Below are 15,562 nucleotides of genomic sequence, written 5' to 3' on the forward strand. Positions count from 1 at the left end.
TGGACACACACAGTTTTAATTCTTTTTTGTCCTATAAATGTCAAAATACAAATTATAAGTTTGTATACTTAAGTATGAATACAAGATTGGGTCTCTTTATGAACAATGAAAAGACAGCCACAGACTGTTATCTGGGGGAAATTTGAAAGAATTGGGGAAATTAGAAGGAACAAAGAATACTTTTGTTCCCTTACTTTCTCCTCCATTCCCCATTGATATGTAGTGAACTAATATAAAGAAATTGATTGTGTATATGTATGTGTAAGCAACTTTGTGTATAAAATCATTTTCCAGAATTTTATGAACACTTATAATTTATACTATAGTCTCTGTCCAAAATAAAATAAAATAAAGGAACATTTTCTTCTGTGGCTAATTACCTTGGAGTTAATGAATTTCTGAAAGTAGTTTTAATAATCAAAAAGAAAATAAAATTTGGGACCTAATATCTATGTACTTCCTTCAGATGTATATTCTTTTCAGGAAATACAGTGACCTAGAAATAAAAATCTTATTTTCCCCTTGTTTGCAAGAAACATTCTACAGTCAGCTCACTGTGTACATGAAGGTCAGCAAAGAACCCAAATTTTTACTTTTGGTAGGTCAATCATTGACAATTCAACATTTTCCAGGTAACTCAAAACATCAATCCCTTTGCAATAAAGGCCACTTTATAAACAAAAGAATTATTATGAAAAGAGACTGGGATGGAAAAACGTGTCTTGATATTAGGAACTCTTCAAGATCTTCAAAAAACATAGCCCTTAAAATTCAAAGAAGAGTTTTATTTTCTTTCTCTTTCTCTCTTTTCTTTTTCTTGAATGGCCAGGAAAAAATAGACAATTTATGAAGATTCAACAAAGCGTTGTACTATTGAAAGCAACTTTCAGTGCATATTAGGTATTTATTTTGAGATTGCTTTAAGTCAAAATAGTCAAGTCTCAGTTCCACTCAGAGTTCAAGAGCAAAATCAATGCAAAGTTTTTAATTAAACCTCAGATATTTACTAAGGTCTCGGAGAAAATTTTTATAAGCCTTTCTAGATTATATGTTTTAGGGCTCTAGCAGTGGGTTTCAAGAGGAAAAGATCAATTTCTACTTCTCTAACCAAGTTCTTTCTTTTTCTTAAAGATATTTAAGAAGTTGAGATTAAGTGTACAAACCAACACAAATGGATCCCACTGCTCTGATGACACTGAGAAGTGTGCCTTCAGCTATCTTACTAATTCTTAGTAAACGAACCAATGGTGCAATTCCATTCCCTTCACATATTTGATTTTGATGCATCCTGCTGTCCTTACTCAGAGCTATGACTGCTTCACCTCCTAGTAAACAAAGAGATAAGTATGACAATCCATGTGCTTATACATTGTGAAGATTAATGTATGGAAAATAACTTACCAACATACTGCATTTTAGCTGATGGTGACAGAAGCATATTTATTATAAAGTTGTATCCAATCTGTTCTGCCATATATTTTTGTTGTTTCAGTGTTTGTCCTGCCAAGGCCCAAAGTGCTACAGCTCCTTGCTCCTTAACATCTATTTGAAATGCCTATTTAAAAAATTCCATTCATTCAGTGAACATTTATTGAACAATTTTAGGTGTATATTTTATAAAATATTTATTCCAGAATTAGTTTTGTTTTTCTATTCACTAAACAAAATCTAAAATGGAAATAAGTTATCTAAGAAAGATAGTTACTAATGATAAAATTCCTACCTTTAGGAGTTTTAAGAGATATTTAGTTAAATTTTTTTCCAGAAATGCCTTCTGTATGGAAGGGTTATAACTTGCCAGTGATTCCACAGCCATTGCACCTTTCATTTGGACACTAATTTGTTTCCCTTTAAAAAGAGCTACCAGGGGAGGAATAGCTCCTTCCATAGCTATAGCGTTCTGAACTTCCTTATTGTCACGCCCAACCTCAGCAATTGTAGCAGATGAAACAGCCTTCAACACATCTTCAAATGAATCAAAGAACAAGTTGTGTGAGACCTTTTATAAAGTAACTATCAAAGTGCAGTCTATATCATCATTTTCCCATATTATATCACATTTATAAAATGTTAAAAGAAATTTTAGAGTGAAAAATAGTAAAAGAAAAACTGTGGATCCATCACCTAAACATAATAAAACTTTAGATTTAATTTCATTTGTTATTTCTTATGAGGATAGGTGGATTTAGACAACTTTGTACATATTCAATATGGTCATGCTACAAAAGCAATATTCTGCGTTTTTATTTACCATTAAAATATTTTCCCATTCTTTATGAACACTGATGTCTTCTAAATATTCCATTAGCAAATATATCACATTTTTTTAGCCCATTCACATTTTGAAAATATGTTATTTTAAAGGTTTCACTGTTTTAAACAATTGCAGGAGAAATCTTATTAGCATGTAAGATATTTCCTTTCTGTTTGTATTTTTTTTCCCTTAGCATAGTATTCCAGGAATTACTGGAATAACTCAGTACATTTCAGTAAAGTACTTTACAAAAATAATCGCATTTTAACTATCTGTAATCAGAGTTTGAGTATTAATGTTATTGTGCCTTTTTTAATACAGGTATTATCATTAAATTTATGTGTGTGTGTGTGTGTGTGTGTGTGTGTATGCTTGATAGGCAAAAAATGGTGTTTCATTTTATTTTGTATTTTTGGTTACTGTTTAATTTAAACATCTTATGCTTATTAACTGGTTTTATATATTTTTTCTTTCTTTTTTCTTTTTTTTTTTTTTTTTTTTTTTGCATTCTGGGAATTGAACACAAGGCCTCATGCATATTAATAAGTAAGCTCTCTGCCGCTGAGCTACTTCCCCAATATTGTGTAGTCACTTTATATAAATTTATATCAAATATATTATTTTTGTTTTGATTATTTTCTTTGCTTAGTCATTACATAATTCATTCAGCAAATATTTATTGAATAGTTACTATGTGCTAAACACTGTTCTAGGTAATAGGGATATAATGGTGAACCAACAAAATAATGTCCTTAAACTTGTGGAGTAAGATGGTAGAGTTAGGGTATGGAATAGCATTAAGTTTAATATTACTTGAAAATAATATAAGACAGAGAATGATAGGAAGTGATGGGTCACTTGCTCTTGAAGTAAGGAAGTTAGGAAGACTTACAGGCCATGCTAGAAATGTAGATCTTATTTTAGGTGATAAAAAGAGTCTGAATAATTTAAAGGAGAAGATATGGTCAACTTTTTACATTTTAAATATTATCATTCTAGTAAAATTGAGAGTATAGGGAAAACCATTCATCTTACCCAGTATTCCTGCATTAGTACAGAAAAGTAGAAATTCTTCACCCATTTCGAACTCATAAATGTTAAGAATAAAAATACGCCTCTCTTATTCCTCCCTCTGAGACAAAGGAATAAGTTTGAAGAATGAGTTATTGCAAATGCATGGCCTACATTCTTTTTAGTACTTTTTGCTGTTTTCTCAAAAGCAAACTTTCTCTCATTGAGGCTGAAGTTTTGGTCTCTGTTTGATTCCCATGTCTATCCATGTCTATTCCTATGTCCCTGCTTCAATTTGAAAAAAGGGCAGAAGGTGTGTGCCATAAAAAATCAGCAGCATTGTGGGAATGAAGGCAGGCACGCATGCACACACGCACACATGTAAATGTGCATGTGCATGCAACAGTGTAAATACAAATGGCTAAAGCTAGATGAAACAAAGACCTAAAACAAAAGGGACCTCAGCAAGATTAAATCTGAAGAATCTAGACGTGGATATTTAGACCATGGAGATATCAACAAGGCCATTGCCTGAAGAAAATGCTTAGGAACCTACTTTGGAGCCATTTTACCTTAGTGCATGAAATCTTAGAGTGGTTCAAAATAGTCAAGAAGATACCAGAATGAATAAAATTCCTTTGCAATCCCCTATAACTTATCAACCCAGCTAATATCAAAGAGGATTATTTGTTGGATATGAGACTTAAAAGAGAAAAAATAATTAAAATTTATTAAGTTCTTCATTTTCCTTGGACTGGTGGGGCAGGGATAATGTAAACCAGTAAAGGAAAAAATGCTTTTATTTAGAATTTAGATAAGGCAAAAGGCAAAAAAGAGGAATTATTTCAATAATTGATTTCTATGGCTTTCTTCCAGGAACTCATACTTCATTTATTTATTAAAATTGCAATAATTTGTGCTTTGTTCCAATATCTGGTACAGGCTGAAAGAAAATAAAGGAAAATAAAGGCTTTAAAATTTTAAATACAAATCAAAAATTTTAAAAAAATTAAATTAAAAAAAGTAAAAAATATATGATTACCCTGGGTTCAATCCCCAACACCACAAAAAAAGAAAATTGTATGGTTAAAATAGGCTTAAAAGGTGATCCTCTCTAAAACTAGCCTTAATTAATGAAGTGATAGAGGAAAACTTTGAATAGAGAGCTTTCAAATGATTTCACTGCATGATACACATTCTTGGAAGATGACACTTGCTTAAATTTGACGTTGTAAAGGAAAGCTGCCAAACGTGGAGGTATATGCCTATAATCCCAGCGACTGGAGAGGCTGAGGCAGGAGAATCACAAGTTTGAGGCTAGCCACAGCAAGTAACAAGTCAAACAGTAAAACCCTCTCTCAAATGAAAACTAAAAAGAGTTGAGATATAGCTCAGTGGTAAAATACCCCTGGGTTCCATCCCTAAAGCCAAAAAGGAAGAAAAAAATAAAGGAAAGCCCTATGCAATACTTCCTTATCCAAACCCTCCACTTATATTTTACCAATGTATATATTCTGTATTTATTTCTGGTGAATTGGAACACAAGATGATAAGCTGAGCAGGAAGAAAAAGGGACAAGCTTTTCCTGATTTTTTTCTCTTTCCAAATTTGAAACTTGTTCTTAAGTATGCTCACTGGAGTGAGATTATTTATGAGATTATTCTATAGAACCTAAGAGACTATGGAGTGAAATTATTTATGAGATTATTCTTAAAGAACCTAAGAGACTATTTACAGTAGCTGTCGAAAAAAGCCTATGTCTTCTGATGTTATTGGTACTAAGGTGCACTTTAGAAACTGATAATTGACCTAATGCCTCCTAATTGCTTTAAATTTTAATATAAAATGTGTAACAGCAATTATGAAGTTCTTGTAACTTTTAAAATAGCTATCAATGAGCAATGTTTATAGTATTCACACAGACATCTATCTCGCTGAGCACATTTTCATGACTTATGTCAGCATTTCCATTTATAAAACTATCTAATTAAATGTTTTTTAAAACTGTGCTTTTAAGGGGCTAGGAATATATCTCAGTTGTGGAGAGCTTACCTAGTATGTGTGAGGCCCTGGGTTCAATAAAATAAATAATGCTTCGAGAGTCAATTACTTATAAATTCAGGTATTCCAGCTATTTAGGTTATAGATGTCTAGATGCATTAAATGTCTAGATCCACTTAAAGACAATTCTATGACACAAATATTCATATAGGACAAGTCCAAATTTATGTTTGCTTCACTTAATAAATCTGATCACTTTTAAATAACAGAAGTAGAGACTCACCAGAGTCAGAATTCAGAAATCTGATAAGGTGTGGGATGCCTTTATGGTTTTTTACTGCTCTTTGATTGTTTTCATTTCCTATACATAATACACGTAAACAATTCATAATATTTACTAACACGCTTTCTATGTTTACTGTCAAGAGATTTATCAGAGCTGGGATTCCATTCTAAAAATAAACAAAAAGTAATTACATTTAAATTTATTTAAGATAAATGTAATCTTAGTTTAGAAACAAGTCTATAATCTTTCTTGCTGTAAATATCTGCTCATTTACAAGACAACAATCGACTATAAATGATTGTGTCTACTGATGTGATAAATGACAGCACAATTTTGAGCAAATATTTATGGCAAAAATTCAATAAATACATTTAAAAATAGCATCTAGAACAACTTGAGGCTCCAATTTCACTGTAATATTTAATAAATATCTAAGAAGTGAAGCAACTAGTAAGATCAATTGAATATATTACACCATTTGGAAATATTTGCCATTGTGAACACTGCACTGGTAATTGGTAATTATGTTTGTGTAATACCAAATATTATTTTAAAATGTTAATATAATTCCCTAATTTTAAATGGAGTACACATATCATTTCTCCTTGCGAACAAAAGTAATGCAAGAATACCAAGAAAAATGAGAGACAAGGGGACATCTGCAATGCTGAAATATAATAAATGTGTACAAGTTGCCAACAGGTATGATGGAGAACTCCCATGGCCACAAATCACAGGAAATGCTGATAAAGCAATTTTCCAAATTAAGTAACTCAAGATAGAGTTAAAACAGAATGCCATGTTTGAAACAATAGGAATAGGCATTTAGAATGGTAGAACGCCAGTACTATAGAGTTTCAAAAATCAGAGAACCAGGAATCATGCTGAAAATATAAGTTTGAAAGAAATAGTGTATTGGTGAGGTAAAAAGAAAGAGAAAGACTTCACATTATGGAGTAGAATCTGCTTTATGAGGCACTATGAACCACCTATCTGTGTTGGCTAGGTAAAAGTAAAGCCAAAAGAACACATGCATTAGTACAAGGCATAAGAAATAGCCTTGCTATCCTAGAACATGTGTCTAAGTCCTTTCCCACATATGCTTCCTGGACCAGAAAGAATTTATCTCATAGAATATGAGTAATGATCAAAAAAGAACATATACAGGATCTCACCAAACAAAGTATAAGAAAAAAAATCAGAAAACCTTATAATAGATGAAAAATGATATCATGGTTTGAATGTATGTGTCCCTCCACTCCTGGCCAATTCCTAGATAGGAACTTAAGTCCCACTGTGATAGTATTAATACACAAGCTTTCCGGACGTGACTAATTAAAGAGTCAGAAAGAAATAGCTAGGCCCTTTTTCTTTTCTACCTTCTGAGGATACAACAATAAAGTGTCATCTTGGAAGCAGAGGACAACCCTCACCAAACACTGAACATGCTGCCACCTTGATCTTGGACTTCCCTGCCTCTCAAACTATCAGAAAATAAAGTCATATTTTTTGTTTATAAATTATCTTTGCTGTGGCATTTTGTTATAGCAGCAGGAACATATTAAGACAAATGCTCATCAGAAAAATGTTGCCACAAAGTAGATGAAAGTTGTAAACAAATGCAGTGTATTATGATCAATGAAAAAATGAGCCAAACATCACTATAAAACAAGAGTACATGGGAGAGACACTAAAACACAGAAAAGTTAATTTTCATGTTACAACCTTTTTTTCCACTTTTTTCTTACTCCTTTTTTTTAAGAGAGAATTTTTTAATATTTATTTTTTTTAGTTTTCAGAGGACACAACATCTTTATTTTTTATTTTTTATGTGTTGCTGAGAATCGAACCCAGCACCCCGCGCATGCCAGGCGACTGGGCTACCGCTGGAGCCACATCCCCAGCCCCTCCCACTTTTTTCATTGGTGCATTAAAGTTGGACATAATGATGGGATTTATTACATTTTATTACATTTATTCATACACACAATATAACGATATAATTTTGACACTATCGCTCCACAGCACCTACCTGCTTCCTCTCTGCCTCCTACCACTTGGTCCCTTTCCTTTACTGATATCCATCTGATTTTCATGAACTCCCCCCACCTTTATTTTCCTTTTCCCTCTCTACCTTCTGCATGAGAGAGAAAATATACATCTCTTGACCTTGAGGGATGACCTATTTCCTGTAAATAAAATCCTATTGTGTTTATATGCCACATTTTCTTTTTCTATTCTGCTAGGCTGGTTCCATAGTTTGCGTATTGTGAATTGTGCTGCTATAAACATTGAGATGCATGTATCACTATAGTTCTTTTGGATAAATATCAAGGAGTAGGATAGCAGGGTCATATGGTGGTTCCATCCCTAGTCTTTTGATGAAAGACTGATTTCCATAGTGATTGTACTAATTTACAATCCTATCAACAGTGTAGTAGTGTTCCTTTTTCTCTACATCCTCTCAGGCATTTATTATTGTTTGTATTCTTGGTGACTGCCATTCTGACTCATGTGAGATGAAATCTCAGTGTAGTTTTGATTTGCATTTCCCTATTTGCTAATAATGTTGAACATTTTTCATGTTTTTTTGGCCATTTGCATTTCTTTTTTTGAGAAGTTTCTGTTTAATTCAGATGCCCATATATTAATTGAGTTACTTGATTTTTTGGTATAAAGTTTTTTGAGTTCATTTTATATTCTAGATGTTAATCCTCTGTGATTTTAGCAAGATTTTCTCACATCTGTAGGTCCTCTCTTCACATAACTAGTTGTTTCCCTTACTTACAGAAGCTTTTTATTTGATGCCATCCCATTTCTTAACTCTTAGCATTATTTCCTGAGCTTTAGGGGTCCTATTGAGAAAGTTGTTGCCTGTGCCTATATGCTGGAGTGTTGTCCCTCCATATTTATTTAGGGGTTACATAGTTTCTCATCTAATTCCTAGGTCTTCGATCCATTTAGAGTTTGATTTTTGTGTAGGGTGAGAGTTAAGGTCCAGTTTCATTCTTCTACATACAGATAACCAGTTTTACCAGCACCATTCATTAAAAATGCTGTCTTGGGCTGGGGATGTGGCTCAAGTGGTAATGTGCTCCTGGCATGTGCGGGGCGCTGGGTTCGATCCTCAGCACCACATAAAAAAATAAAGATGTTGTGTCCACCGAAAACTGAAAAATAAATATTAAAAAATTCTCTCTCTCTCTCAAAAAAAAAAAATGCTGTCTTTTCTCCAATGTATGTTTTTTGGCACCTTTGTCAAGAATCAGATGACTGTAGATGTTTGGGTTTATCTCTGAATTTTCTATTCTGAACCTTTGGTCTCTGTGTCTGTTTTTCTACCAGTACTATGCAGTTTTTGTTATTATAGCTCTGTAGTATAATTTGAAGTTAGGCATTATGATGCCTCCAGCATTGCTTTTTTGGCTTAGAATTGTGCTGGCTATTCTGGGTCTTTTATTCCTCCAAATGAATTTTAGGACAGTTTTTTCTAGTTATGTGAAGAATGCCATTGATATTTTAATGGGGACTGCATTGAATCTCAATAACTTTTTTTTAGGTGTAGTTGGACACAATACCTTTATTTTATTTATTTTTATATGGTGATGAGGATCGAACCCAGGGCCTCACACATCCTAAGCAAGTGCTCTACCATTGAGCCACAACCCCAGCCCCAAGTGTGGCCATTTTAACAATATTAATGTTACTATGCATGAACATGGGAGGTATTCTGAGGTCTTCTTCATTTTTTTCTTTAGTGTTCTACAGTTTTCATTGTAGAAGGCTTTCACCTTCTTGGTTAGATTTATTCCTACTTTTGTTTTAGGCTCCTGTGAATGGAATTGTTTACTTGGTTTCTTTCTCAGCACATTCATTGTTGATATATAGGAAAGCTGTTGATATTTGTATTTTGATTTTGTAATGTACTTTGCCAAATTTATCAGCTCTTGTAGCCTTTGGTGTAGGTTTTTGGGGATTTTCTAGGTATAGTTTAATATCGTCTGCAAACAGCAACATTTTGACTTCTTCCTTTTCTATTTTTATCCCTATTTTTATTTTCTTTCTTTGACTAATAGCTCTGGCTAGAATTTATAGCACTATATTAAATGGGAATGGTGACAGTAGACATAATTTTCTTGTCACAGATTTTAAAGGAAATGCTTTCAGTTCTTCCCCATTTACTATGACGCTGGCTTTGAGTTTTTCATATATAACATTTATGATGTTCAGGTAGTTTCCTTCTATCCCTAGTTTACACAGTGTTTTTATCATGAATGGGTGCTGAATTTTGTTGATGGCCTTCTCTACATCTATTGAGATGACTAAGTGATTTTTGTCCTTAATTATATTAATGTGATGAATTACATTTATTGAATTGTGTATAATATATCGTTATTGCATCTCTAGAACATAACCAAATTGTCATGGTGTACAATAATTTTAATAGGTTGTTGAACATGATTGCTAATATTAAGTATTTTGTATCTAAATTCATTAGGAATATTAGTCTGCAGTGTTCTTTCCTTGATGTGGTCTTATCTGGTTTTTTTTGTGATACTGGCTTCATACAATGAATGTGGAAGTGTTCTATCCCTTTCTATTTCATGAAATAATTTGAGGAGTATTAGCACAGGTCTTTAAAGGTTTGGTAGAATTCAGCTGAGAATTCATCTGGTCCTGGGCTTTTCTTTGTTGGAAGGGTTATTGGTTTGTTTAGCCTTTCTATGTCCACTTGATTCAGTTTTGGCAGATAATGTTTGTCTAGAAATGAATCCATTTCTTCTAGATTTTCCAATATTAATTGTCAAAATAATCCCTAATGATTGATTGCCTGGATTTCTGTGATGACTGTGGTAATTTCTTTTTTTTTTTTAATCTCTGATTTTATTATTTGAGTTTTCTCCTTTTTTTTTTTTTTTTTTTGGTTAGTTTGGTTGAGGGCTTTTCAATCTTATTTATCTTTCAAAGAACCAACCAATTCATTGATCCTTTGATTTCAGCTATGATCTTAATTATTTCCTTCCTCCTACTGGTTTTGGAATTAATTTGTTCTTCTTTTTCAAGGCCTGTGAGGTGCATCATTAGGTTGCTTATTTGGGATTTTTCTGGTTTTCTTATATAGGCACTCAGCTATAAACTTAGTTTCTCCCTTGATTTTTTTCTATCACCCATTCATCATTCAAAAGTGTGCTGGGTATGATGGCACACACCTGTAATCCCAACAACTCAAGAGGCTGAGTCAGGAGGATCATGACTTCAAAGCCAGCCTCAGCAACATAGCAAGGCCCTAAGCAACTTAGTAAGACCCTGTCTCTAAATAAAATACAAAAAAGGACTGGGGAAGCCAGGCACAGTGGCGCACGTCTGTAATCCCAGTAGCTTGGGAGACTGAACCAGGAGGATCGTGAGTTCAAAGCCAGCCTCAGCAAAAGCGAGGTGCTAAGCAAGTCAATGAGACCCTGTCTCTAAATAATATAAAATAGGGCTAGGGATATGGTTCAGTGGCAAAGTACCTCTGAATTCAATCCCCAGTACCAAAAATACAAAAGGACTAGGGATGTGGTTCAGTGGCTAAGTGCCCATGGGATCAATTCTCATACAAAAAAAAAGAAAAGTGTATTGTTCGATCTCCACGTTTGTATATTTTCTGTAGGGTTTTGTCATGTTGATTTCTAATTTTTTTCCATTATGATCTGTTAAGATGCATGGAATTAATATCAATTTTTTGTGTATTTGCTAAGAATTGCTTTGTGGCCTAAAATATGGTCTATTTTGGAAAAGGTTCCATGTGTTTCTGAGAAGAAAGTGTATTCAGCTGCTGTTGGGTGAAATATTCTATAGATGTCTGCTAAATACATTTGATATATAATATTTTTCAGGACAAAGAATTCTTATCAAGTTTATGTTTGGATGACCTATCTAACAGTGAGAGAGGTGTGTTGAAATCACCCAATATTATTGTACTGGGTTCTATCTGGGGCTTTGAGTAGTTGCACCCAAATCTGAAACATAAATATTCATTATTGTTATATCTTCTTGTTAGATTATTCCTTTTTCCAGTATCTTCCTTATGTCTTCTGATTAATTTTGGCTTAAAGTCTGCTTTGTCAGATTTGAGAGTAGCTACTCCTGCTTTATGTGTGTGTGTGTGTGTTGTGTGTCTATGTCTGTGTGGTCCATTTGCATGGTATATCAATTTCCATTTTTTTCATTTTCAGCCTGTGTCTTTTTTTGCCTATAAGGTGCATCTCTTCCAAACAACATATAGTTGGGTCTTGATTTTTTATCCATTCTGACAGCCTACATATGTTAATTAGAGAGTTGAGACCATTTGCAATCAGTGTTATTCTAGAGATATGTTTATTAATTCCTGTTATTTTCATTTATTTCTACTGTGTAATTTATTCCTGTTTCTAATTTGTTTAGCTACTCTTTAAGTGAGATTTGTTCATTCATGAGCTCTGGGGTTTGTTTTTTATTTCTTTTTTGTGGAATACTTCTTATAAAGTTCTGTAGTTCTAGTTTACTAGTCAAATTCTTTTAGTTTCTGCTTATCTTTGAAGGTTTTTATTTCCTCTTTAATTTTGAAAGATAACTTTGCTATATATAGCAGTCTTGGTTGACACTTATTTTCTTTCAGGACTTTGAACACATCGTTCCACGCCCTTCTGGATTTTAGAGTTTTTGCTGAGAAATTGGAAGTGATTCTGATTGGCATGCCTCTACATGTGATCCGGTGTTTTTCTCTTGAGGCTTTTACAATTCTATCTTTGTTCCATATGTTAGGCATTTTCATTATAATGTGTCATGGAGAGTTCTTTTTTTCATCTTGTCTACTTGGGGTTCTGAATGCCTCCTGTATCTGAAAGCCAATCTCATTCTGAAAATTTGGAAATTTTTATGTTATTAAAAAGAAGAAATATGTCCTCCATGTCCTCCCTCTCACAACCATTTTCAATTCCAATGATTGTTATATTTGGTCTCTTAATGTTTCCCCTAAGAGTTCTTGTATCTTTTGAACATTACTATTTTGAACATTATCTTTTGAACATTACTATTTTCTTTAATGCTGAATGTTTAGGCCAGCCACTTTTTCTTCTAGCTCTGAGATTCTGTCTTCAGCTTGGTCTATTAAAGTGACTTTCAACTGAACATTTTACTTGATTTATTGTGTCTTTCATTTCCAAATTTTCTATTTGGTTCTTTTTCAGTATTTTTGTCTCCTTACTGAATTTCTCATTCATATCTTTTACTGACTTCCTTAATTCATTCAGTCATTTTTCCATGTTCTCTTGGAATTCATTGATCATTTTAATAATAATGATTTTTTTTGAATTCTTTATCTGATATTTTATCCACTTCAATATCTTTGAGTCAATTTCTGGTGAAATATGAACTTAGAAATTGTTGGAATTTCTTTTTAAAATATTTTTTATACCTGTGTTGAATTTTATGCATCTGTTGGGAGGGATTTCTCTTCCACTCTCATGTGTGGTCCTTTGTAGGGCACAGTCTTTCACTTACCAAAAGATCCTAGAAATATCTAGATTGAGACCTCTTTGTAGGTGTGGTTTTCTCCAGCCTTTGTGTTAGTTCTATTTTTGCTGCAGTCGGTGGAACCTGGTGGCTCCACCCTGAGCCATTTCCACTTGAGGCCTGGTCATTAATTTGAGTTTTTCTCTATTCTTTGTATAGTTGAAAACAGAACATCATTAATTTGTGTGTGGAGCAAGGTACACTGTCTTTTGTACCTTGTCAGTTTAATTCAACAGCAGTCTCTAACCTGTGAACTTATAGCATTCCTTTAAGTTTAGCACCTCACAGAATAGGATGGAAGCAGACAATGGTAACAACTGATACAAACGATATATAGCATTAAAATAAATATCCAGTTTCTACAACTACAACATTAATTCACATACAACACACACACACAGACACACAATAAATAAATAAATAAATAAATAAACAGGATTCATCAGTAATTGTCAACAGTAAAAACAATAACAATAAACTATATTTGGATTTAAAACAAACAGCAGGTGACAACTGTGTCATCCAAAGTAATAGTAACTGCATTCGTATTAATGATGGGGGCAAGAGTTATATAAACCAGTTAATTTTAAATGATGGTAAGAATACAGTTAATTAAGATAAAAGAAATGTAATAGGGAGGTAGAAAAGAGTTTATAATTTCAAAACATGAACACGAAAATGAAGAAGAGATGTATCAGTTGACGGTTATAATGAAGGAGGAGAAAAAATAAGAGAAACAATAGAATTTGGTCATTAGCAGAAGGAGAGAAAGAGAAACATGAGAAACAAATGAATTCAATACAAAGCAAAACCAAAATATACAAATTAAAAGCCTAATCCTCAAAAGGCAACTCAAGACAAAATAACTAATCAAAAAAGAAACATATAAGAACACACACAGAAAGGAAAAGATTCTTAATGAGAAATGAAGGAATCATTTCCACTGAGGTGGTCAAAATAGTTGATGAGAATGGATGGTTACCATCTATGTCTTGACTGTCTTTCCATTTCTTCTTGATCTGTGTACTGAGAACAAGAGCAAGGGCTGGTGGGGGTTAACACCTTGCTCTTTTTGTGTACTGAGCTGCCAGTTGGAGTGGCCTAAAATTAAAGCTGGTTGAATAAGTCACAGCTTCTCTTCTTACCAGTATGAGGTAGGATGGAATGGGAAGTACTATCAGTTGGAGTGTTGTCTGCACAGACCAAATGATGCACTCTAAGGGTAGGACTGCTGCAGAGTTCTATGAGGGGAGTTACAATGTGTGGGACTTGGTTCTCATCAGGCCTTAGGGGCTTTTTGGGGCGATGTCTGCTCTGGAGAGTAGATCAACACACCCCTAGGGTATGGCAGTTGCCAATCTCTATTAGGAATCTAGATCTCAGTAGTCTCCCAAGAATTCTTCTCATGTGGCAGAGGAGCCAATACACCAGGAGCACATCCTTTCTAGGCTTAGTCCCTGAGTGTATTCACACCTGCCTGTTCAGATTCCTGACTTCTTCAGTAGGTCATGTGAGCCACCAGACTCAAAGAAGGAGAAAGTTTGTGTTCCCCTTTGCTTCCAACTTGAATCTCCCTGGGTAAAATCTCTGTGCTTGTTTCACTCACATTCTTCTAGGTATACCCTAGGCTGCATGACAGCCCCATGCTGGGATAGTGTTGCAGGGTTTGCTGTGATTTCCTAGCTCCAGAGCAGCTGCAGCATGGCTGCCTCAAGATGGCTTTCACCTTCCTGGTGGCCTTCTAAAAAACATCACTTTTTAAGCACCAGTGCAAAGTACAGACTCTGGATCAGCTAAGTTCAGGCTGCTTTTATGATTTCATGTTTTTCCATACCAAACCTGTCTGTTGTGTTTCTTTCTGTGTTCTCCCTCCCTTTATGGTGAACCAGCACTGTTACCACTGCCACTGCTGCAACTGGCTTGGCTCCAACATACTCTTCCTTCTTTGTTTAATGTATCCAAATTCTGAGTCTCTAAGATACTCCAGCTGTCCAATACTGAGTTTTAGTGAAATCCCTCATTCACCTACCTCATGGAGAAGCAGTTACTCCTGCTACTTGAATCCAAAGCCATGGAGCAATTTGGGATGCAGCCTTCCTCTAATCTGCTAGTTTGAATCCTCTACAACAACCTTTGACACTGTCAATCATTCTCCTTAAAACGTTTTCCTTGTTGTCTCATAAGACAACAAATTTTTCAGGTTTTCTGCTACCCAATTGACTATTCTTTTTTTGTTAGTTCCTCCAAATGATTCAATTTTTCACAAATTCGGTGTGACTCAAATTTAAAAATATAATATGGAATATAACCGCTTCTTGCCACTTCCATTATCATCACCCTTGATCAATGCACTATACTTTACCTGAATTACTGCAAAAGTTTCTCAAGTCATTTTCCTTCATTTACCCTTGCTTCCCTATTTCAACATAGTAGGTAGAGTTATTTAAATCTCTTCTTGAAACCTCCCAGAGCAA

At 34.0% G+C, this 15,562-nt stretch overlaps 1 protein-coding gene across 1 annotated transcript in view; it reads right to left on the reverse strand.

The window, feature by feature from the left end:
• Ankar (ankyrin and armadillo repeat containing) overlaps positions 1 to 15,562 on the reverse strand; it is a 70,137-nt gene that overhangs the window by 14,553 nt on the left and 40,022 nt on the right. Inside the window, exons 11-14 of the mRNA XM_027925003.3 lie at positions 5,550 to 5,718; positions 1,724 to 1,965; positions 1,402 to 1,555; positions 1,164 to 1,325 (exon numbers count right to left, since the gene is read on the reverse strand). Coding sequence (XP_027780804.2) covers positions 1,164 to 1,325; positions 1,402 to 1,555; positions 1,724 to 1,965; positions 5,550 to 5,718 — 727 coding nt within the window. The remainder of the gene's footprint in view (positions 1 to 1,163; positions 1,326 to 1,401; positions 1,556 to 1,723; positions 1,966 to 5,549; positions 5,719 to 15,562) is intronic.

This window comes from Marmota flaviventris, chromosome 11 (genome assembly GCF_047511675.1).
Source record: "Marmota flaviventris isolate mMarFla1 chromosome 11, mMarFla1.hap1, whole genome shotgun sequence".
Taxonomy (NCBI): Eukaryota; Metazoa; Chordata; class Mammalia; order Rodentia; family Sciuridae; genus Marmota; species Marmota flaviventris.